The sequence below is a fragment of the Berghia stephanieae genome, chromosome 1, assembly GCF_034508935.2.
Source record: "Berghia stephanieae isolate SIO BIC M18660-M18661 chromosome 1, UCSD_Bste_1.3, whole genome shotgun sequence".
NCBI lineage: Eukaryota > Metazoa > Mollusca > Gastropoda > Nudibranchia > Aeolidiidae > Berghia > Berghia stephanieae.
The window spans coordinates 22837286-22858400 of NC_088360.1; the positions used below are offsets into that span (position 1 = coordinate 22837286).

Here is a 21115-nt window from a genome sequence, read left to right on the forward strand (position 1 = left end):
AGTACTGGTGGGAGTGAGAATGATGTGGTGCTGGTGGTTATTGTAGTAGTGGTAGTAATGATGAAGATGTGATAGTGGTTGTTGTTGTAGTGATGATGATGTGGTTGTGGTATAGTGGTTGTAGTAGTTGTGGTCGTGATGATAATGATGTGGTGGTGGTTTTAGTAGTGGTGGTAGTGATGTTGATGTCGTGGTGATGGTGGTTGTAGTACAAATGGTAGTGATGATAATGTGGTAGTGGTGGTTGTAGTAGTTGTGGTAGTGATGATGATGTGGTGGTGGTGGTTGTAGTAGTAGTAGCAGTAGTGATGATTGGTGGTGGTTGTAGTAGTAGTGGTAATGATGTTGTGGTGGTGGTGGTGGTGATTGTAATAGTAGTGGTCGTGATGATGATGATGTGCTGGTGGTTGTAGTAGTAGTGGTAGTGATGATGATGATGTTGTAGTGGTAGTTGTAGTAGTAGTAGTGGTAGTGATGATAATGTGGTAGTGGTGGTTGTAGTAGTAGTGGTAGTGATGCTGATGTGGTGGTGGTGGTTGTAGTAGTAGTAGCAGTAGTGATGATGTGGTGATGGTTGTAGTAGTAGTGGTAATGATGTTGTGGTGGTGGTAGTGATTGTAATAGTAGTGGTCGTGATGATGATGTGGTGCTGGTAGTTGTAGTAGTAGTGGTAGTGATGATGATGATGTTGTAGTGGTAGTTGTAGTAGTAGTAGTGGTAGTGATGATAATGTGGTAGTGGTGGTTGTAGTAGTAGTGGTAGTGATGATGATGTGGTGATGGTGGTTGTAGTAGTAGTAGTAGTGGTAGTGATGATAATGTGGTAGTGGTGGTTGTAGTCGTAGTGGTAGTGATGATGATGTGGTGGTGGTGGTTGTAGTAGTAGTAGTAGTAGTAGTAGTAGTAGTAGTAGTAGTAGTAGTAGTAGTAGTAGTAGTAGTGATGATGTGGTGGTGGTGGTTGTAGTAGTAGTGGTCGTGATGATGAGGTGGTGCTGGTGGTTGTAGTAGTAGTGGTAGTGATGATGATGATGTTGTAGTGGTGGTTGTAGTAGTAGTAGTGGTAGTGATGATGATGTGATGGTGGTGGTTGTAGTAGTAGTGGTAGTGATGATGATGTGGTGCTGGTGGTTGTAGTAGTAGTGGTAGTGATGATGATGTGGTGCTGGTGGTTGTAGTAGTAGTGGTAGTGATGATAATGATGTTGTAGTGGTGGTTGAAGTAGTAGTAGTAGTGGTAGTGATGATGATGTGGTGGTGGTGGATGTAGTAGCAGTGGTAGTGATGACGATGTGGCGGTGGTGGTGGTAGTTGTAGTAGTAGCAGTGGTGGTAGTGATGAAGATGAGGTGGTGGTGGTGCTTGCAGTAGTAGTGGTAGTGATAATGATGTGGTGGTGGTTGTAGTAGTGGTGGTGGTAGTGATGATGATGATGATGTGGTGGTGATGATGGTTGTAGTACAAATGGTAGTGATGATGAACTGGTAGTGGTGGTTGTAGTAGTAGTAGTGGTAATCATGATGTGGTGGTGGTGGTTGTAGTAGTAGTAGCAGTAGTGATGATGTGGTGGTGGTTGTAGTAGTAGTGGTAATGATGATGTGGTGGTGGTGGTTGTAGTAGTAGTGGTGGTGATGATGTGGTGGTGGTGGTTGTAGTAGCAGTGGTAATGATGATGCAGTGGTGGTGGTGGTGGTTGTAGTAGTGGTAGTGATGATGTGGTGGTGGTGGTTATAGTAGTAGTAGTGATGATGGTGGTGGTTATAGTAGTAGTGGTAGTGATGATATGGTGGTGGTGGTGGTTGTAGTAGTAGTGGTAGTGATGATGATGTGAGAGTGGTGGTTGTAGTAGTAGTGGTAGTTGCAGTGATGATGATGATGTGGTGGTGGTTGTAGTAGTAGTGGTAATGATGATGTGGTGGTGGTGGTTGTAGTAGTAGTGGTAGTGATGATGTGGTGGTGGTGGTGGTTGTAGTAGTAGTGATAGTTGTAGTGATGATGTGGTGGTGGTGGTTGTAGTAGTAGTAGTGGTAGTGATGATGTGGTGGTGTTGGTAGTAGTAGTAGTGGTAATGACGATGTAATGGTGGTTGTAGTAGTAGTGGTAGTGATGATATGGTTGTGGTTGTAGTAGTAGCTGTAAAGATGATGAGATGCTGGTAGCTGTTGTAGTAGTAGTGGTAATGATGATGATGTGGTAGTGGTGGTTGTAGTAGTTGCAGTGATGATGATGTGGTGGTGGTGGTGGTTGCAGTAATAGTGGTAGTGATGACGATGTGATTGTGGTGGCTGTAGTAGTTGTGGTAGTTGCAGTGATGATGATGTGGTGGTTGTGGTGGTTGCAGTAGTAGTGGTAGTGATGATGATGTGGTGGTGGTGGTTGCAGTAGTAGTGGTAGTGATGATGATGTGGTGGTGGTGGTTGCAGTAGTAGTGGTAGTGATGATGATGTGGTGGTGGTGGTTGTAATAGTGATGGTAGTTGTGGTAGTGATGATGATGTGGTGGTGATTTTAGTAGTAGTTGTGGTACTGATGATGTGGTGGTGGTGGTTGTAGTAGTAGTGGTAGTGATGATGATGTGGTGGTGGTGATTGCAGTAGTAGTGGTAGTGATGATGGTTGTAATACTAGTGGCAGTGATGATGATGTGGTGGTTGGAAGGGGGGGGGGGGGATCCTTGGAACAAATTGACCTCACCGGAATTTGACGGAAGGTGCCCGGAGCCTGGAATTTTTGGCTCCAGACCGGAGTTTTTTCCGGTGAAACCGGAGATTTGGCATCACTGGTCATTGGTTTTGAGCCTGTTTGATTTTGTTTCTTCACCTGAAGAGCCGTCTCGCCAAAATGAGGGAGCCAGCACTATTTCGTTTGTTTTTTTTTCATGATTAAATAATACCAATAAATATTCTCAAATGTTTCTATAGGATGTTTGTAAACGTTTGTATGAATACAAACTTGACAAGATGACAAGAAGGTCCCATCCCCATGCAATCACGTTGAGGATATGGATAACACGACCGCAGTAGAAGGTACAGGGTTAAATCTCGATCTCAAGAAGAATTTTTTTTCTTTTTTTTTTGGGGGGGGGGGGGAGGGGGAAGAGGAATGGGGGAGGGTAGAGACGAAGGGCGATCCTATTCTTATATTTATCTATATTTTATATCAGTCATTTATCAACAAAGCACTTTTAGAATCACTGAAATATTGGAGGCCTTCCGAAAGCTCGTACATCCCCAGTATTCTTTTTTTTTTATATATATAATATTCAAGTAGGGGGTTTGGGACAGGGGAGACTTTTTTTATAAAGTTCTAGTAGAGGGGTTTGGGACAGGGGAGACTTTTTTTTTTTTGGACCAGTTCCTACCTTGATGTCTTCAATCCTGTCCTGGATGGCGTGCCAGTCACCAGACGAGTCACTGCACGCCTCCACCCGTTTGTTCATCAACTTGAGCCAGGTGGCAGCACTATCAAGGGCCTCGTCGTATAGTTTATGGTCGTTGACGTTATCCTTCAGCTTGGTTACCACACCCTGTAATATTGAATTTTAAAAATAGATTATTATTCAAATTAGTACGGCGTAAATGGAGTAATGATAAGAGCGGGGTTTCATGTGATAATTTTTTTAAAAAGGTTTTCATAGAAATTCTGGAATATGATAGAAAACAGAGAGAGAGAGAGAGAGAGAGAGAGAGAGAGAGAGAGAGAGATAGAGAGAGAGAGGGAGGTAGAGAGAGAGAGAGAATGAGGTAGAGAGAGAGAGAGTGAGGTAGAGAGAGAGAGAGAGAGAGAGAATGAGGTAGAGAGAGAGAGAGAGAGAGAGAGAGAGAGAGAGAGAGAGAGAAAGAGGGATAGAGAGAAACAAAACAAAAACATCAATACAAAACAAATTTTAAAAAACAAAACAATAGCAAAGAAATTTCCCCTCAAACAAAATACTGCGGAAAAAAATAAAAAAAATTGGTTGTAATGGCAGTCATTTTAACTCTATCTTAATTTCACTATATTTATATTTTCTTTATGACATTCTCTGCACATGCCCATCTCATCCTGACATTTGAAAGTTATAAATATGAGACATCTAAAACAGATATAATTGATATCAGGTAAAAAGGACAGTAAAGGTAGGATGATAGAACCCATCAAATTAATTGTTTGATTTTTGTTATTAGCCCCATACAACGTTTCGTATACCTACCTTTGCCGATGAGGTCAGAGCCTGGTATTTGGTGGAGAGTTGCATGACATTGTTGGATACTCGCATATCACTGCTGCGTTGAGCGATGGCTTCACCCGTGTCCCTCACTTTGTTCAGCTCTGACTTGTGAGCCAAAATGTCGTCATACAAGTCCTACACGTGGACAAAATTGTAAGTGGTGGTCTTTAAACAGGAATGGCAGGTGACATGACATTATATTACTTTTCTTTTTTCTTTTTTTTTTGATAATTTTTAAAACATCTTCACATTTATTGGAGGTTGTTTTTGAGTGTTTTTTTTTTGCAGACAAAAAAAATAGACTATAAGGCAAAGAAAATAGTAAAACACATCACACTTTTTGAAACAAAATCAAAATGTCTTTTAATCTTACCATCCAAAAATAAAAGAATTGATAAACACCAGCTCAAACCTATCACAGAGTTACGTCCCCTGCCATCTTATCCCCATGACATATGAAAAAATAAAATAAAATAAAAACCTCCAGCTTTAATATAGATCTGAACAAGTGTGTATGAAAGGTGCCAATTTGAGCTTTTATATAGTGCAACATCTACTAAACATGCTCAAAGCGCTTTACAGGGGTTCCTTAGCCAAGAGCAACACTTAATATGAAGGACACGACATAATAATGCCTGTTAGGCGATATTAAAGTTACTTTTCCGACATTGACAATGCTAGTAGCAGCCAGGTACTCGTTTTAGATATAGAGTACAGTGACAAAACGTCAGTAACGAGCCGTTTCCAAGAACTCAACTATGACCCACTCAGAGCAGGTCTCGAACCCAGGACCTTCCAATCCAAAGGTCAGTGTCATGCCACAAGACCGCGTAGCTGTACTTTACCTCTCCTTCTTGCAGTTGTGTTCTCTTCCTGGCCAAGTTAGACTTCGGTTCCAGGTACGTCTTCAGTCTGGCATCGGTGCGCTCCAGCCATTGGATGAATGCCATCTGCTCATCGTCCAGTTCCATCCAGTTGGCAATGCAAGCCTCCAGATTGTGGCCAACATCGGCCAAGGCCGATGTGAATGAGGCCCAGTCATCTCGCAGACTGTCAACTTCCTTCTGGATCACAGCCTGACCTCGGGCTGACGTGGTGCGGCACACCTTCTCTCCAAGGTCAGCGGTTCGTTTCATCATTTCCTCACCTTGACCAAGGTCCATTTTGAAATCCTAAAAAGAAAAATACCACCAGAAAAAAAAATGTTCCAAAATATTCCTTTTCACAAAGTTTACTTCACACTCATCACCTGCCTTCACAGTCAATCATGTGACAATCTTTCAAATGTGTTCTTTCATTTACCTTCATAGTAAAATAAATTGAGTGACAATAACGATATGTGACAGCGTGGCTCAGTTTTACAGTCTTTGCCTCGTACCCAAAAAGATACCAAGTTCGATCACCCACTGCGCTGTGTGGCCTTGAGCAAGTCACATCACCCTAGGTCAGTTTGCGGTGCTGCACTGCGGCTGACACCTGGGTTATTCCAGTCTTCCCTTGGAATAGACCCTAAAGACACATTTCTCCATGGGGAGGAATTAAGGGAATTATTATTATTATTATCATTCATATTATTATTATTATTATTATTATTATTATTATTATTATTATTATTATTATTATTATTATTATTATTATTATTATTATTATCATCATTATTATTATTATCTATTATTATTATTATTATTATTATTATTATTATTATTATTATTATTATTATTATTATTATTATTATTATTATTATTATTATCACTGTTATTATTATTATCACTATTATTATTATTATTATTATTATTATTATTATTATTATTATTATTATTATTATTATTATTATTATTATTATTATTATTATGTGATCAAGAAGTAAATAGCTTCAAAAGAAAGCTTTTCAAAAGATAAATAATTTTATTGAATGATAAAAATCAATTCAGCAAATTTGGCAACTATATAACCAAATATTAGTTTACAGTATTTAAAGGTATTTTATTCGTCGCATCACAAAAATCCTTTACCTATTACTCTTCTAATCATATTTATCTTTCTTTACTGATTGTGTCTTTCATGAATCAAGTTATCACATTCAATACACGGGCAAGTGAATAAAGTATAGCACTTTCACTTTGGGCAGCCAGTTTGAGCCCTGCTGTTGTTATCTCATCTTTTTTCATTGAACAAGAAGCGTCAGTCTTTTCTAGAGATAAAGTCTTGGGAAAAAAAATGGCCCAATGAATAAGGTGAAATAAATTTTTTAGTACCCTGAGCTGATGAAGCCTGTCTTGAAGAGTCCTCTTGTCTCCTGAGTAATCCGCTAATCGTTGTAGTCTGTGCTTGGTATTGGCCAGCCAGTCAAGACAGCCGATGTAAGACTTTCTGTATTCTTCATGAGCGACAACTTGCTCGTCCACACTCTTCACGGCAGCCTGAAATAGTGAGAAAAAACAATAAATTTTATTGTATTCTGCTTTTTTTGTGGAGGATGTAAGGGGTTTAGATATTCTAAAATCTTACACCATTTTTCGAGAATAACAATGAAAAAAAAAATAGATGACAAGCATCAACTCAACTCCAAAAGACCAAAAAAAAACTTAGGATGTTTCGGGTTTCCCCCTATGTTAACAAAAATACAATGAACAAAACAGTAACTAAAGATGACTGCAAGGTGAAAGGAAGGCCTTGATAAAACATCTCCCTCTCATCTGACATTGGTTTTGAGTGTCTTATTCACCAGGTTCTGTTGACGCTGCAAAACCCAAAACATCCTAATCATCAGTCTTTGTCTTCTGTCTTTTTTTTTCTTTTGATTGTTTACATTTAATGACTTCCACGAGTTGCAAGCAGCATCACTTGTATTATAAATTCTTTAACCCTCTCCTTACCACTTATTGGAAAATCGTCACATTTGTTACGATGCAACCGTCACTTTTTTCATCCAGATTTCATTTCTTTTTGCTATAGCTATATAAACTTGACATTCTGTAATAGAGCTCACAATATTGTCGAACAATATTATGTATAGAATGTGCTTGTTGCTTTTCTGTTTGAGTAAGAAATGTCAACTTTTGTGTTGGGTGGGTGTGAAATTTGGGAAAAATTCTAAAAATGTCTGGTAGGGAGAGGGTTAATCAACTCGATTATAATAATAATAATAATGATAATAATAATAATAATAATAATAATAATAATAATAATAATAATAATAATAATAATAATAATAATAATAATAATAATAATAATAATAATAATAATAATAATAATCTTTATTGTCCAAATTAAAGGCAATTGATGTGAGGTAAACAATGCTCAGTTTTACTTTCCCTTACCCTGCTCTTTTCCAAGAGGCCAACGTAATGTTGTCTCAAGTCTGAGATCTTGGTTTTAGGAGCAGCATCTTTGACCAGACTTGCTTTTTCTTCAAGGCGATCTAAGACGTCTTTGTGGGCGTTGATATCTGCTAGAATTGCCTGGTGTGACAAACAGGTTGATTTTCGTGAATAAGACGAACAAACATTTGATTGGCTAAGCCATACAGATATCGGCTTGAATTGCCTGGTGTGACAAACAGGTTGATTTTCATGAATAAGATGAACAAACATTTGATTGGCTAAGCCATACAGATATCAGCTTGAATTGCCTGGTGTGACAAACAGGTTGTTTTTTCGTGAATAAGATGAACAAACATTTGATTGGCTAAGCCATACAGATATCTGCTTGAATTGCCTGGTGTGACAAACAGGTTGATTTTCGTGAATAAGATGAACAAACATTTGATTGGCTAAGCCATACAGATATCTGCTTGAATTGCCTGGTGTGACAAACAGGTTGATTTTCGTGAATAAGATGAACAAACATTTGATTGGCTAAGCCATACAGATATCAGCTTGAATTGCCTGGTGTGACAAACAGGTTGATTTTCGTGAATAAGATGAACAAACATTTGATTGGCTAAACCATACAGATATCAGCTTGAATTGCCTGGTGTGACAAACAGGTTGATTTTCGTGAATAAGATGAACAAACATTTGATTGGCTAAGCCATACAGATATCTGCTTGAATTGCCTGGTGTGACAAACAGGTTGATTGTCGTGAATAAGACGAACAAACATTTGATTGGCTAAGCCATACATTTTATTTTTATTGTTCATTGGTGCTTAATTTATACAAAAATCACATTTTCTAAATCACTTCTTTCACAAAGAACTCTTCAAATTTTGGAGTTTAATTCACTGAATAATATTTATGCTTACATTAAAAGATTGTTTAAATTGAAAAGTTTCCCCAATTCTCTTAGACAGAAAAAAGAGCCATAAATAAATTTAACGAGAGAAAAAAAATAACACTAGCTGTTGAGTACCTTGTACATTTCTGTCAAAGCAATAAAATCTAAACAACAAGTCTGCTTGTCGTGTGTTAAATATGAAGACGTAGAAAAAGAGAAATGTATTTAACAAACCCAAGGCAATTAACTATTGGTAAATCAATCAACATAATTTATCTTGGAAGGGAGAAGGTAGAAGATATCTGGTAGGTAACATGATTGCCATCAAAAATTATCTCATGTAAAAAAAAAAAGTATTATAGCAATTATAATATATTAGGTAAAAGATGAAGTCTATGACACAATACTCATATTTTCACTTTTGAAATTCTACTATTGCCAAAATAATGATTTACCTTATATTTCTCCAGACTAGACCTATTGCCAAAATAATGATATACCTTATATTTCTCCAGACTAGACCTATTGCCAAAATAATGATTTACCTTATATTTCTCCAGACTAGACCTATTGCCAAAATAATGATATACCTTATATTTCTCCAGACTAGACCTATTGCCAAAATAATGATTTACCTTATATTTCTCCAGACTAGACCTGTTGCCAAAATAATGATTTACCTTATATTTCTCCAGACTAGACCGTTTCTCTGGAAGATCTGCCTTTAACTCCATGCTGGAGCCAAGCCTCCTCTCTGTCTCTGTCAACCAATCAGCAAAATTCTGGTATTGGTGTTCAAACTCATCATTATGGGCCAATGCTCCCTCTAGGCTTCGTTTCACCTGAAATGCATACAGTAACAATGTGTTCATTTTTTGTGTGCTCATCTACAAGGCTTGTATTGGAAGATGATAAACAGTTTAAAGTCATTATCGTGCGCTGAGCCTTTGTCTTTTAAACTATTAAATCAGATCAGTAATAAAATGTATAAAGATCTCATTTCTGTTCCTCTTTACACTTGTATTGGAACATTATCAACAATTTGGAAACATTGTCATTTATTGAACCTTTGTCTTTTAACATGTTAGGTCGGATGAGTTATTACACTATTATCTTTATTAAACATTTGTATGATAGGCAGGCATTGGATCCAACTGGATTGAATGCAGTCAAATATTCACATCTTGTTGACCACATAAGAGCTTTTTTATATAGCGCAATATCCACTAAATGTGCTCAAAACGCTTTACAAGGGGTCCCTGGCCAACAGCAACATTTAACATGTAGGACGATTATGATGCCTGTTAGACACTATGACAAATTTTTTTCAGACAAAGATAACGCTGTTAACGGCCAGGTACTCTTTTTACACCTGAGTACGGTGAGAGAATGTGAGTAAAGAGTCATTTCCAAGGACTCAACTATGCGCCGAGTGAGGATCGAACCCAGGACCTTTCGATCCAAAAGCTGGTGTCATACCACTAGACCACATAGCCTGTCATGAAATTCTCATTTACTGGAAATCTTTTATAACCCCCAAATCATTATCTTAGATCTCACCTGTGACACTTGTGTGAGAATATTCTCGTAGTCAGCTTTGGCGGTGTCTGCCTCAAGCCTGATAGTATGAACTCCCTTCTGGTTGGTGTTGGGGACAGTCTTCTCACAGCTGTCCAGTACGGTACGCAGGATGGTGTGACCTTGATCCAGGGCTCCCTGAATTTCCTGTAGAAAAACAGAATAGTTACACACTTGAGTGAAATCCAATAAAAGTGCAGATGAATAGCTTTAATCTGTAGTCTTTGAAATGATAACTGAGAACGTGGATAAGGCAGTAAACAAGGAAATCTTACTTTAAAACTTATGATATAATATAAATTATTACAACCGAAACACGACCATTTAAATTAGTTGTTTAAACAAAGCTATGAATTGAACACAAAAGAATCCATCAATACGCTTATTATTTCTATTTCTGATTTTTTTTAAAAACAACTATTTGTTATGAGAAAAAATTAGGCAATATTTTCAGTGATGACTTACATCGACTTCCAACAGTTTGCTGTGTACCATATCTCTAGTGCCTCTGTCATCATTGACTGTCTTCAAACGTAGTTTGGTCTCCCTCAGCCAATCAATAAACAAGTGGTGGTTTTGTTTGTACAGTTTGTGAGTGTTGTAGTAGTTTTCCAGGTTGTTTGTTATATCCTATGAAAAAGATCCAAAAGTGAAAAATTATTTATTATAATAAGTTTTGGTAACAGTTATTTTGAATTTTTTTTTCAGATTACAGATTTTAAAGTAACTAATTTTAAATGCGGTTCTGTTTTAGCTTAAATGCTCTAAATACATCTATTGTCATTACAAGTACCATAAAATTCGTTTATTTCCAGACAAAAAACATTTCCATTTTTTTTTTTATGTCATATTCCCAACTTATATTTAATAATAAAAAAGACAGAGAATAATACAAAACAAGAATTCAAAACAACAGCAAAAGCTAAATCGGTGAATAGATATATATCAATTATCTTACTGCCTAGCGTAAATCTTTGATTCCAGTAAAAGTGATATGCATTTAATCAACGAAACAAATAGTGACTTGATGAAAAGAACAAGGCTAGAGCCAGCATTGTGAAGAGAAGAAGATGGAGGTGGGCTGGCCTCCAGATATACCATGATGCTATTCAAAGGATTGTCCTCAGATGGAACCCGCAGGGATAAAGGAGATGAGGGTAACCTCCCTTGGAGACGTGGAGGACTGTGAAACGAAAGCCCAGAAATGGACATGGGGACAGATGTCAAAGATGGCGGCAGACCGTGACGGTTGGAGATCTACTGTGTCAGCCTTACATGTGTGGCTATGTGGTCTTGTGGTATGACACTCGGAAGGTCCTGGGTTCGAGCCTCGCTCAGTGCATGGTTGAGTCCTTGGAAAAGGCTCTTTACTCACATTCTCTAACTGCACTCAGGTGTAAAATGTGTACCTGGCCGTTAACAGCTCTGTCTCTGTCCGAAAAAATTATATTATCGCCTAACAGGCGTCATGTCCCGTCCTACATGTTAATTGTTGCTGTTGGCCAGGGACCCCTAGTCAAGCACTTTGAGCATGTCTAGTGCAAAATGCTCTATATAAAAGCTCAGTTTAATTTAATCTTTACTTTTATACGCCGTTGAAACATCAAGAGGACATGTAACCAAGTAAATTAACCAAAATGAATGCAATTTAAAGACTGAATTTTTAAAAACCATCAAATTTTGTATCTGATGTGATCGCATAGATTTGAAATTCAATGTTCATCACCTGATTCTACCTCGACAAAATATCAGATTGAAGCGAGGGGTGACAATTATATCAAATGAAAATAACAATACGAACCTTAGCCAATGCAATGGCACTGTGGTATCGGGTTGTAAGCTGTGTAATGGCATGGGAGGTTTTGGCATCTGCGTTGGTTTGGACCAAGGCTTGAGCCTTTTCACTCACTCTGTCCAGGGAGGTTTGGTGAGAGATGGCGTCCTCTAGGTACAACTGTAAGAATGGTACATAATGCTAAACATACAAATGATAAACATACACAATGATAAACATACACAATGATAAACAATCAGAAGTTCTTCTCCACGCAAGAGACGTCTTGAAACAAATGGTATAGTTTTATCCTTTATATTCTACAAATTTAGACAATGTTGATGAGGAAAAAGGCTGAGGAAAAATATGATGCTGATGTTGTTGATACTGATGATGATGATGATGATGATGATGATGATGATGATGATGATGATATTGAAATGATAACAATAATAAACATTTCGATGATAATATGACATCATATGATTACATAACTTTTCGAAAAGAAACATTTATATGATCACAAGAACATAAACTTTATAAGACCTAAAGTAATTGTCTGGCTTTGCTCACCAAATATTCTTCCCAGTGTTTCTTCTTCTCCTCCACTGTTGCCTTAGGGTCAAGCTCCATACGGAGATGGACTTCAGTCTCTCTGAGCCAGTTACCAAACTCTTGGTAGCTTGATTCAAACTCTTCCCAGCGAGTCTGGCAGTTTTCCAGGTCAGTTTGGGCCTGCACCAGCTGCACACGGAACTCGTCAAAGTCCCTGTTGATTGCTTGGAGCTCCTGGCGGATCTTGGTCTGGCCCGAAGCAGATGTGGATGGAAGAGTTGCTTCCCCTGCCTTTGTGGCTTGAGTCAGACGCTGAGTCCCTTCGCTAAGGTTGGCAAGCAAAGACTGTTTGGGAGGAAAGAAAGATAGAATAATCCTACCTAATTGAAAGCTACAACACAGATTTTACTGGCCAAGTATTTAAGAGTAAATCTTCCAATTAAAATCATGAAGCAAAATTAATAGCCCTTTATAATTGGCAACTATGTGATTTATATATGAAGTAAATATAAATAGCAGTCATAAAATCAACATGCTACATTCTGAAAGGAAACTAACTTGCAACCGTGTTAACACTCTCCATGTTAACATTCGTTACAATACAACCAACATTTTTTCTTATTCAAATTTCTTTTGTACATCATAAAATTTAAAGAAAATGGACAGTGTGTTGTGGAGCATGTTTTGCTAAAGAAATTATGTATCTCAAGAATGTTATTGCTTTTGTGATAAAAAAAATATTTTGTGTTAGTTGAGTGTGAAGTTTTGGGGAAAATCTTGAAAATGGCTGGTAAGGAGAGGATTAAATGGTGTGTTTTCTTTTTTTTTTTTTTTTAATGGAGTGAAGAAAAAAAAAAGAAAGAAAGGAAATAACTAAAATGTGTATAGATAACACAAGCTGACAACTGCATCAACAAGACCCATGGAAATTAAGTGACCCACTTGCAAACCAGATTCTAATCCCTCTCCTAGTGATGACTTTGCTTCTCATTTCACTTTTGATTTTTATTGATCTGCGTATAACAAACTGAATAGATTGAATCTTACAGGAATAGGCCTAAAAGACGCATATTTTAACCCTTTTGCCAAAGCATCATGTTAATTAAGTCACCAACACTGGCTGTAAATATGGCTTTTTCTACACATAAGAAAACAAAACTAAGTATTGCATAAGAAAGAAACCCGATAAAATATAATCTTTCCCACCTTAGCTTTCTCTATCTTTGTCTCGATGGCAGATTTCTCTCCATAAGTGTCAGAGCATGTGGTTAGCTTTTCTATAGAGATACGTAACCAAGAAGTGAAACTGTTACAGCTGTCGTGGAAGTCTTGATGGTGGGCCACATTCTCTTCACTCCTTGCCAAAAGATCCTAGAGGAAGGGAAATAAATCAGTTGCCTTTATTTATTTTTTAATGCTTTTAGCAAAAAAGAAGAAGAAGAAGAAGAAGAAGAAGAAGAAGAAGAAGAAGAAGAAGAAGAAGAAGAAGAAGAAGAAGAAGAAGAAGAAGAAGAAGAAGAAGAAGAAGAAGAAGAAGAAGAAGAAGAAGAATGTTTTTCATTTTTAATTTTAAAAAGTACGTTTGTAAGTATTTAAGATTCAGATAACAAAGAATCTGGTTTATAATGAAAATTTGCGTAAATGATTATTATCACCACTAAACAAAATAATGTTTTGTAAACATTCATGTTGATGACCTCCCCAAATTGCAGCACATCTCGTGTAACCAGACGGCATAAACAAACCCCTTACTTTGGCCTGTTCCTTGACACTGTTGTATCTTGCAATGATTTGTGACGTGTCAATGGTGGCCCGACTGGCCGGACTCTTCTCGGCCAGATCAGCAGCCTTAGAGTTGACAGATTCCACCATTTGTTCGTATGACACAATGTCTTGGTACATGCCCTGAAATAGTCAAGAGAAATTCATTTTGGTTAGTTTTTAGTTGTCTCAAACAAAGTGAAAAGGACAATTTTAATTATTTCAAATGCTTGTTTTAACTTCTTTTTTTTTTTTTTTCTTTTCTTGGTGAGAAAGGGGATGTCTTTAATATATCTTTTATTCTTTAAAAAAATATATATATCCAGATACTTTTTTTTTTTTAAACATTTTACATTTACAGGAAAATTCTCATTTTAATAGATGAAAACAAAACTCTACTTTGCGAGGTTCGCTCAAAAACAAAACAAAAATAAAACCTATTAGATACCTACAAATCTTCATGACAAAAATCATGATTAATTCATTGCAAAACAAATCCAGGAGAATGGTCACAAAATTTAAATCAGTAAAAACAGCAACTCATCACATGTGATGAAATAAACACTCAAAAATTAGTTTCTGCAATTATTATGGCCAATTTTATTTTTTTTATTTTTATTTTTTTTTTGGGGGGGAGGGGGGGTGGGGGGTTGACAGAGTGATTTACCTTGACCCTCTGTAGCTCTGCCTTCTTCTCACTGAGGTCAGCCTTGGGCTGTGTGTCCCTCAGCCTCTTTTCCATGTCTTTGAGCCACTTGATGACTTGGTCGTTGGATGCTGTGTAGTCACTCCATTGAAGAAGACAAGACTCCAGCATCACCTTGGTGTCTGTCACCTACAATTACAACAAGAAAAATTATTCATTTCAGGAATTCATCTTTTTACATTATCACGTAACGTCACTTCCTTCCTAATGACGCATGGTAACTTAGTAACACTGGCTCTAAACTATTGGAACAATGGCGGACGCCTGTATGAAATATTTTTCCGGCGAGCATAAAAGCGTATCCAGAGGAAAAAAAACATAAATTTGATCATGTTTTGACTTTTACACATTCTGATCACAAGGCATATGAAAAGTTCTAGCCAGCATGAAGAATAAAAAGTAATGATTTTCTTTGTTCAGAACCAAGATGGCCGCCGTTGCCGGGCGGCGTGACATCAGACTACTGAATCCAATTGATACAGCAGCTTATTACAAACAAATAAAATACAATGAAATTCCCTTTATTTAACCAAGGCTTCAGCCTCAGTGCAATGCATAAAGTGAGCTAGGGCTAGGTGATTTGATCAAGGACGTACAGCGTGGTGGGGAATCGAACTCAGTACATTCTGTGTATGAAGCAAAGACCCTCTGCGCAACCCTATCCCTGTTATCAAATATTCATGCCCGTAATTTTCTGTCAGTTTAGACTTTTCTTTGCTCAGATTGTTTAAAATTGTGCAGTTATGTGATCTAGCGGTATGACACTCACTTTCGGATCGGAAGGTCCTGGGTTCAAGCCTCACTTGGCGCATAGTTGAGGCCTTGGAGAAGGCTCTTTACTCACATTCTCTCACTGTACTCAAATGTAAAATGAGTACCTGGCTGTTAACAACGTTGTCTTTGTCCAAAAAAAAATTGTGCCATTGCCTAACAGACATTGTCCCGTCCTAAATGTTAAATGTTGCTGTTGGCCAGGGAACCCATTGTAAAGCTTTGAGCACATTTAGTGGATATTGCGCTATATAAAAGCTCAAATTTTTTATTTCTTACAATTCAATGTAGTTGTTATAGTCGAATTTACCTGAGAGATCATAACATCCCAATCGTTCTGTAGTTTCTGTAGGCTTGACCTAATAATCTCTCTACCTTCAACAGAAGTGTTCGCCATCGCCTTCTCACCCCAAGTCACGGCCGTGTGGAGCAGGATTTGCCCTTCTTCTTTCACTACCACAAACTCCTGATGAAAAATAAAATAAGATGATTTTTGAAAAAAGAAATAAAAAATTTTTTTTTAAAGTGTTGATATACATGAACAATATATTTAAATGATTATCGAAGAAATCATTAGTGGGTTTAAATAATAAAGTTAGTGAGGAAATACGATTTTTTTTTCTTTCTTTCTTTTCTTTCTTTTGTTTTTTTTTTTTTTTTGCTATTTTCTTTTTCAAAAATTGAGGTTATGTGGCACGCGGATCTGTTCTTTAGAAATCTACATTTGTCCTCTATAAGAGTTACCATTTGTCAGAAATCTACCTTTGTCCTCTATAAGAGTTACCATTTGTCAGAAATCTACCTTTGTCCTCTATAAGAGTTAACATTTGACAGAAATCTACCTTTGTCCTCAATAAGATTTAATATTTGATAGAAATCTACCTTTGTCCTCTATAAGATTTAATATTTGTCAGAAATCTACCTTTGTCCTCTATAAGATTTAATATTTGTCAGAAATCTACCTTTGTCCTCTATAAGATTTAACATTTGACAGAAATCTACCTTTGTCCTCTATAAGATTTAATATTTGACAGAAATCTACATTTGTCCTCTATAAGATTTAATATTTGTCAGAAATCTACATTTGTCCTCTATAAGATTTAATATTTGTCAGAAATCTACCTTTGTCCTCTATAAGATTTAATATTTGACAGAAATCTACATTTGTCCTCTATAAGATTTAATATTTGACAGAAATCTACATTTGTCCTCTATAAGATTTAATATTTGTCAGAAATCTACATTTGTCCTCTATAAGATTTAATATTTGTCAGAAATCTACATTTGTCCTCTATAAGATTTAATATTTGTCAGAAATCTACCTTTGTCCTCTATAAGATTTAATATTTGTCAGAAATCTACCTTTGTCCTCTATAAGATTTAACATTTGTCAGAAGAAATATAATGTGATCTTCAGTGAAACATTTCTTTCCTCATTCCGCTTTTAAAATAAAATGTTGAGAATGAAATCCAGTATTACCAGTATACTAGATGGGAACGGTGTTATTAGAAAACAAACCACAACATGTTATCATCACACACTGTGAAAACATTAACATTGGTAATATAATATAATAATAATAATAATAATAATAATAATAATAATATAATAATAATAATAATAATAATAATAATAATAATAATAATAATAATAATATTAATATTAATAATAATAATAATATTAATATTAATAATAATAATAATAATATTAATAATAATAATAATAAAATAATAATAATAATAATAAATAATAATAATAATAATAATAATAATAATAATATAATAATAATAATAATAATAATAATAATAATAATAATAATAATAAAATAATAATAATAATAATAATAATAATAGATCTTTATTGTCCATAAAAATGACAATTTGGCATTTAGTTACACTTGTTATAACGTTAAATGATAACTATAACATTTAACAGATATTTCACTCCTACATATTCTCTCTCTCTCTCTCTCTCTCTCTCTCTCTCTCTCTCTCTCTCTCTCTCTCTCTCTCTCTCTCTCTCTCTCTCTCTCTCTCTCTCTCTCTCTTCCTCCCTTTCTTTCATTCATGCGATATACACAACATAAACATATTCATTTTGTTTTCAATTTGTTACATTTGTATAGCTGATAAATGAATCCAAGATCATTTTTATTCCTTGATTGAATCTTACGATACTCTGGATAGCAATAAGTCATTTGTGTAAAGGGTAATATTTGGGGTGTGTCTGTCACACGCACAACGCACGGCGTATCTTGATCGTTTTCTGCACAGAGCTTGAAGTAATCGTTAAGGTCATGACAAAGGCAGTGCTAAACATTGAGCTATACCTCGTATGTTCTCCATCTGTACAATTTAACATATTAAATGGCTTCTGGTTGATCAATAATCACACATATCAACAACACATCACCATCACTTGGAAGCACTATCGTGCATGACAAAGACAGTTCAAAACAGTGGTGGTCAGTTCAAATTTCAAATGGAATTATTCACTACTTCTCAAAATCAACTTACCCTCACAAACATCTGAGATAGAAATAAAAAAAAATTTCAGAGATCAATTCAAACAAATTGTCCTTTTATCTTCATTTTGGTATTTATAGTGATAATCTAAATTCTTCACACGTTCCGATAAATTGCAAGTTTCATTAATAAAAAGCATTAAATAGAAAATTACCCAATAGGAGACTAATCAACTGAATTTCAGTATTTCAAGTTTATGGTTGGCAAAACATTTCAAGAACCAACACATGCATCTGAATTCTGACTGCAAGTTTTGAAAGACAAAAAATCACCACATACCTGCAGCCTTTCCAGCTGTGTTTGGATGGTGTACCGATCCCCTGACGTGTCAGCACAAACAGCTAGTCGTTGGTTGGTGTCTGCCAGCCAGTCACTAGACCTTGTGAATGCCTCACTGAACGTCTGGTGGTCTTGGACGGTCTGCTCATAGCGCTTCAGAAGGTCCTGGTTGTAGTAAAAACAATATCATGCCATTGGAGAGCGTTGCAATAGACAAGACGAATCACACATACTAATGCCATACATTTTTGTGAATAGTATTATTGGATTGGACTTTTTTAAAAGTTTTTTTTTTCCTGGAATGATTTTAAAACCAACAAATAGGATTAGAAAACAAAGAAATAAAAGCTAATTCTTTACTGCTTTTGACTGCTTGCCTTATAACAGATGGGATTAGAAAACAAAGAAATAAAACCCAACTACTTCTTTACTGCTTTTGACTGTTTGCCTTATAACAGATGGGATTAGAAAACAAAGAAATAAAAGCTAACTCCTTCTTTATGATTTTGACTTTTTGCCTTATTGTCAAAACACAAGACATGTTCTATCGTTCCAGTTTATTTTTATAATTTAAATTAATGAAATAATACAGCTCAAACGAGTCATGACTTTCAATAAATAATGGAAAAAAATTATATTACCTCCATAAATGTTAATAGTAAATTATTTCCAAGTACAATATCAATTTTTATACTATCACTTCCAATTAGTACTTGGAAAAAATCTCATCAAATTGTAAATCAAATAAAAGCAAGTAGGAAAACATAAAATGATTCCCCATCCTATCCATTTTTTATAATATCGTACCTTTGAAAGTGTGATGAGTGCCGAGTATCTAGAGCTCAGTTGTGTCAGTTGTGTGGAGACCCGACCATCTGTAGAGGACTGCATTAAGATCTGGGCCTGTTCAGCAAGGTTGTCAAAGGCCTGTTGCTGCTTTAAGACTCCGTTGTGGCAGTTCTGTTATGTAAAAGATCAATATATGAACACCATAAGCATTCAGTAAGCATGTCCAGAACAACAGCTGTATGCTTACCTTTATATCAAAAGGAAAATATAGCTATTAGATCGAATTAGATATATCAAAGTACCAAATTTTTCAGATCTTTAAATTACTTTAGGCGTTCAGTTTTACTCTGGCCTGACATATAACCAGACCTTTAAGTCTGCAGCCATTACCAATTGAAAATAATTCAGTGGCTGCAGCAATTTTTTAACAAAACGCTGAAGTGTTCTGACCTTATGTTTGTTATATTGTGCCACTTTCTGTTCCAGCGATGCCTTCATGTCAGAGTCTGCTTTCATCTCATTCTCTGTGTCTTTAATCCAATGGCTGAGCTGTTCGTAAAATTCTTCATAGCCCGTCCACTGACCTCCAAGAGTGGCTATGTGATAGGAATATAGGAATATGCATGATAGGAATATAGGAATATGCATGATAGGAATATAGGAATATGCATGATAGGAATATAGGAATATGCATATTTAAACTATTCATTTTGCTGTCATAAGATTAAATTCCAATTGAACATCAATGAGTCTTCATTCAAAATTCTTTAAAATTTATCTTTACAATTAATTAACTCAGAGTAAAATCTCTATTTCTATTCATATCTGAAAAACTGAGTCCAACTAGAAAATATCTAAATATGAAAATACAAACAGTAATCAGTACAAACTAGATGTCATGTTATGGGTTATATTGCTCACAGAGAGTATGCTTGATGTCGTTGAGGTCAGACTCAAACCCTTCATAGTCAGTGGTCAACATTGACAACTCTTCATGGATGAGTTCTTGCCCTTGAGCCGATGTCTGAGGACTGACAACATCTCCCTTCTGCTGGGCCTCTTGCAATTTCTTTTTGCCTCCTTCCATCGTGTTGAAAATTTCCTGTCAAGAATGCATGATGAATCCATAATAATATACTGCGTTTGTACATTTATTAGATTATGGCTTGCACAGCAGATCGATTTGATAAGTTGATAAATTTGTGATATATTCTTCCAGAGTTTTGAAAGTTTTATATTTTTTTCTCTTTTTCTCTTTACACAATTCTGCTTCGAAACCAATCTTTTACAATGGAAATATTATTTTTAATTTCAATCAATTTTCAGTTGGATCTTTAGAATGAATTTTAGAAATACAAATGTATATGATAGAGTATAGTTTTTAATTGATCTTACAATCTAACACCAGGGCCAAGGTTACAGAATTATACATTCATTCCATTAGCAAGCCACTTCACGAAGCCATCAGATGAAGCCACTACCTACCTCTACTTTGTGTTGTTGTGCCTCAATGGCATGTCTGTCGCCTCTGACGTCACTGCACATGCCCAATTTGTCCATGGCAGATCCAAGCCAATCAGAAGCTTCCATGTATTTGTCACGGTAAATCTGGTGGTCTCGAAGGTTCTTTTCACATCTATCATTTAAGTCCTGGATAGTAGAGGGGGAAAAGAATATATAAAGGTTGTGTTTCAAAACGTTGCTCTTGGTTTACAATAAAAATATTGTCAAAAATATTTTTCGTAAATTCAGACTGTCTAAAACATTTAAATACAAATGAAATAAATGAAAAATAAAGCTATAAAATGAAATATTTCCGACGAAGCTAACTATCATGAAAAGTAGGCTTTTCTTTTACATAGAAAATTGAAAAAGTGTGATTATATCGAAAATAACATTATACTGTTAAACTCTTATTCCAAGAACCTGTCACTCTTTGATTCCAAATATATTCA

At 35.9% G+C, this 21115-nt stretch overlaps 1 protein-coding gene across 4 annotated transcripts in view; it reads right to left on the minus strand.

Annotated features, from left to right (window-relative positions):
* Positions 1 to 21115, minus strand: part of LOC144970464 (muscle-specific protein 300 kDa-like) — a 503594-nt gene that overhangs the window by 272623 nt on the left and 209856 nt on the right. For all 4 annotated transcript variants that reach the window (XM_078910148.1, XM_078910139.1, XM_078910156.1 and 1 more), the window contains 19 exons: positions 20646 to 20810; positions 20082 to 20262; positions 19611 to 19756; positions 19179 to 19331; positions 18372 to 18536; positions 15877 to 16032; positions 14757 to 14924; positions 14081 to 14233; positions 13535 to 13699; positions 12347 to 12673; positions 11801 to 11953; positions 10465 to 10629; positions 9982 to 10146; positions 9102 to 9263; positions 7525 to 7665; positions 6460 to 6624; positions 5050 to 5376; positions 4187 to 4339; positions 3356 to 3520 (listed from right to left, as the gene is read on the minus strand). In XM_078910148.1, the coding sequence (XP_078766274.1) occupies positions 3356 to 3520; positions 4187 to 4339; positions 5050 to 5376; positions 6460 to 6624; positions 7525 to 7665; positions 9102 to 9263; positions 9982 to 10146; positions 10465 to 10629; positions 11801 to 11953; positions 12347 to 12673; positions 13535 to 13699; positions 14081 to 14233; positions 14757 to 14924; positions 15877 to 16032; positions 18372 to 18536; positions 19179 to 19331; positions 19611 to 19756; positions 20082 to 20262; positions 20646 to 20810 (3375 nt within the window). The remainder of the gene's footprint in view (positions 1 to 3355; positions 3521 to 4186; positions 4340 to 5049; positions 5377 to 6459; positions 6625 to 7524; positions 7666 to 9101; positions 9264 to 9981; positions 10147 to 10464; positions 10630 to 11800; positions 11954 to 12346; positions 12674 to 13534; positions 13700 to 14080; positions 14234 to 14756; positions 14925 to 15876; positions 16033 to 18371; positions 18537 to 19178; positions 19332 to 19610; positions 19757 to 20081; positions 20263 to 20645; positions 20811 to 21115) is intronic.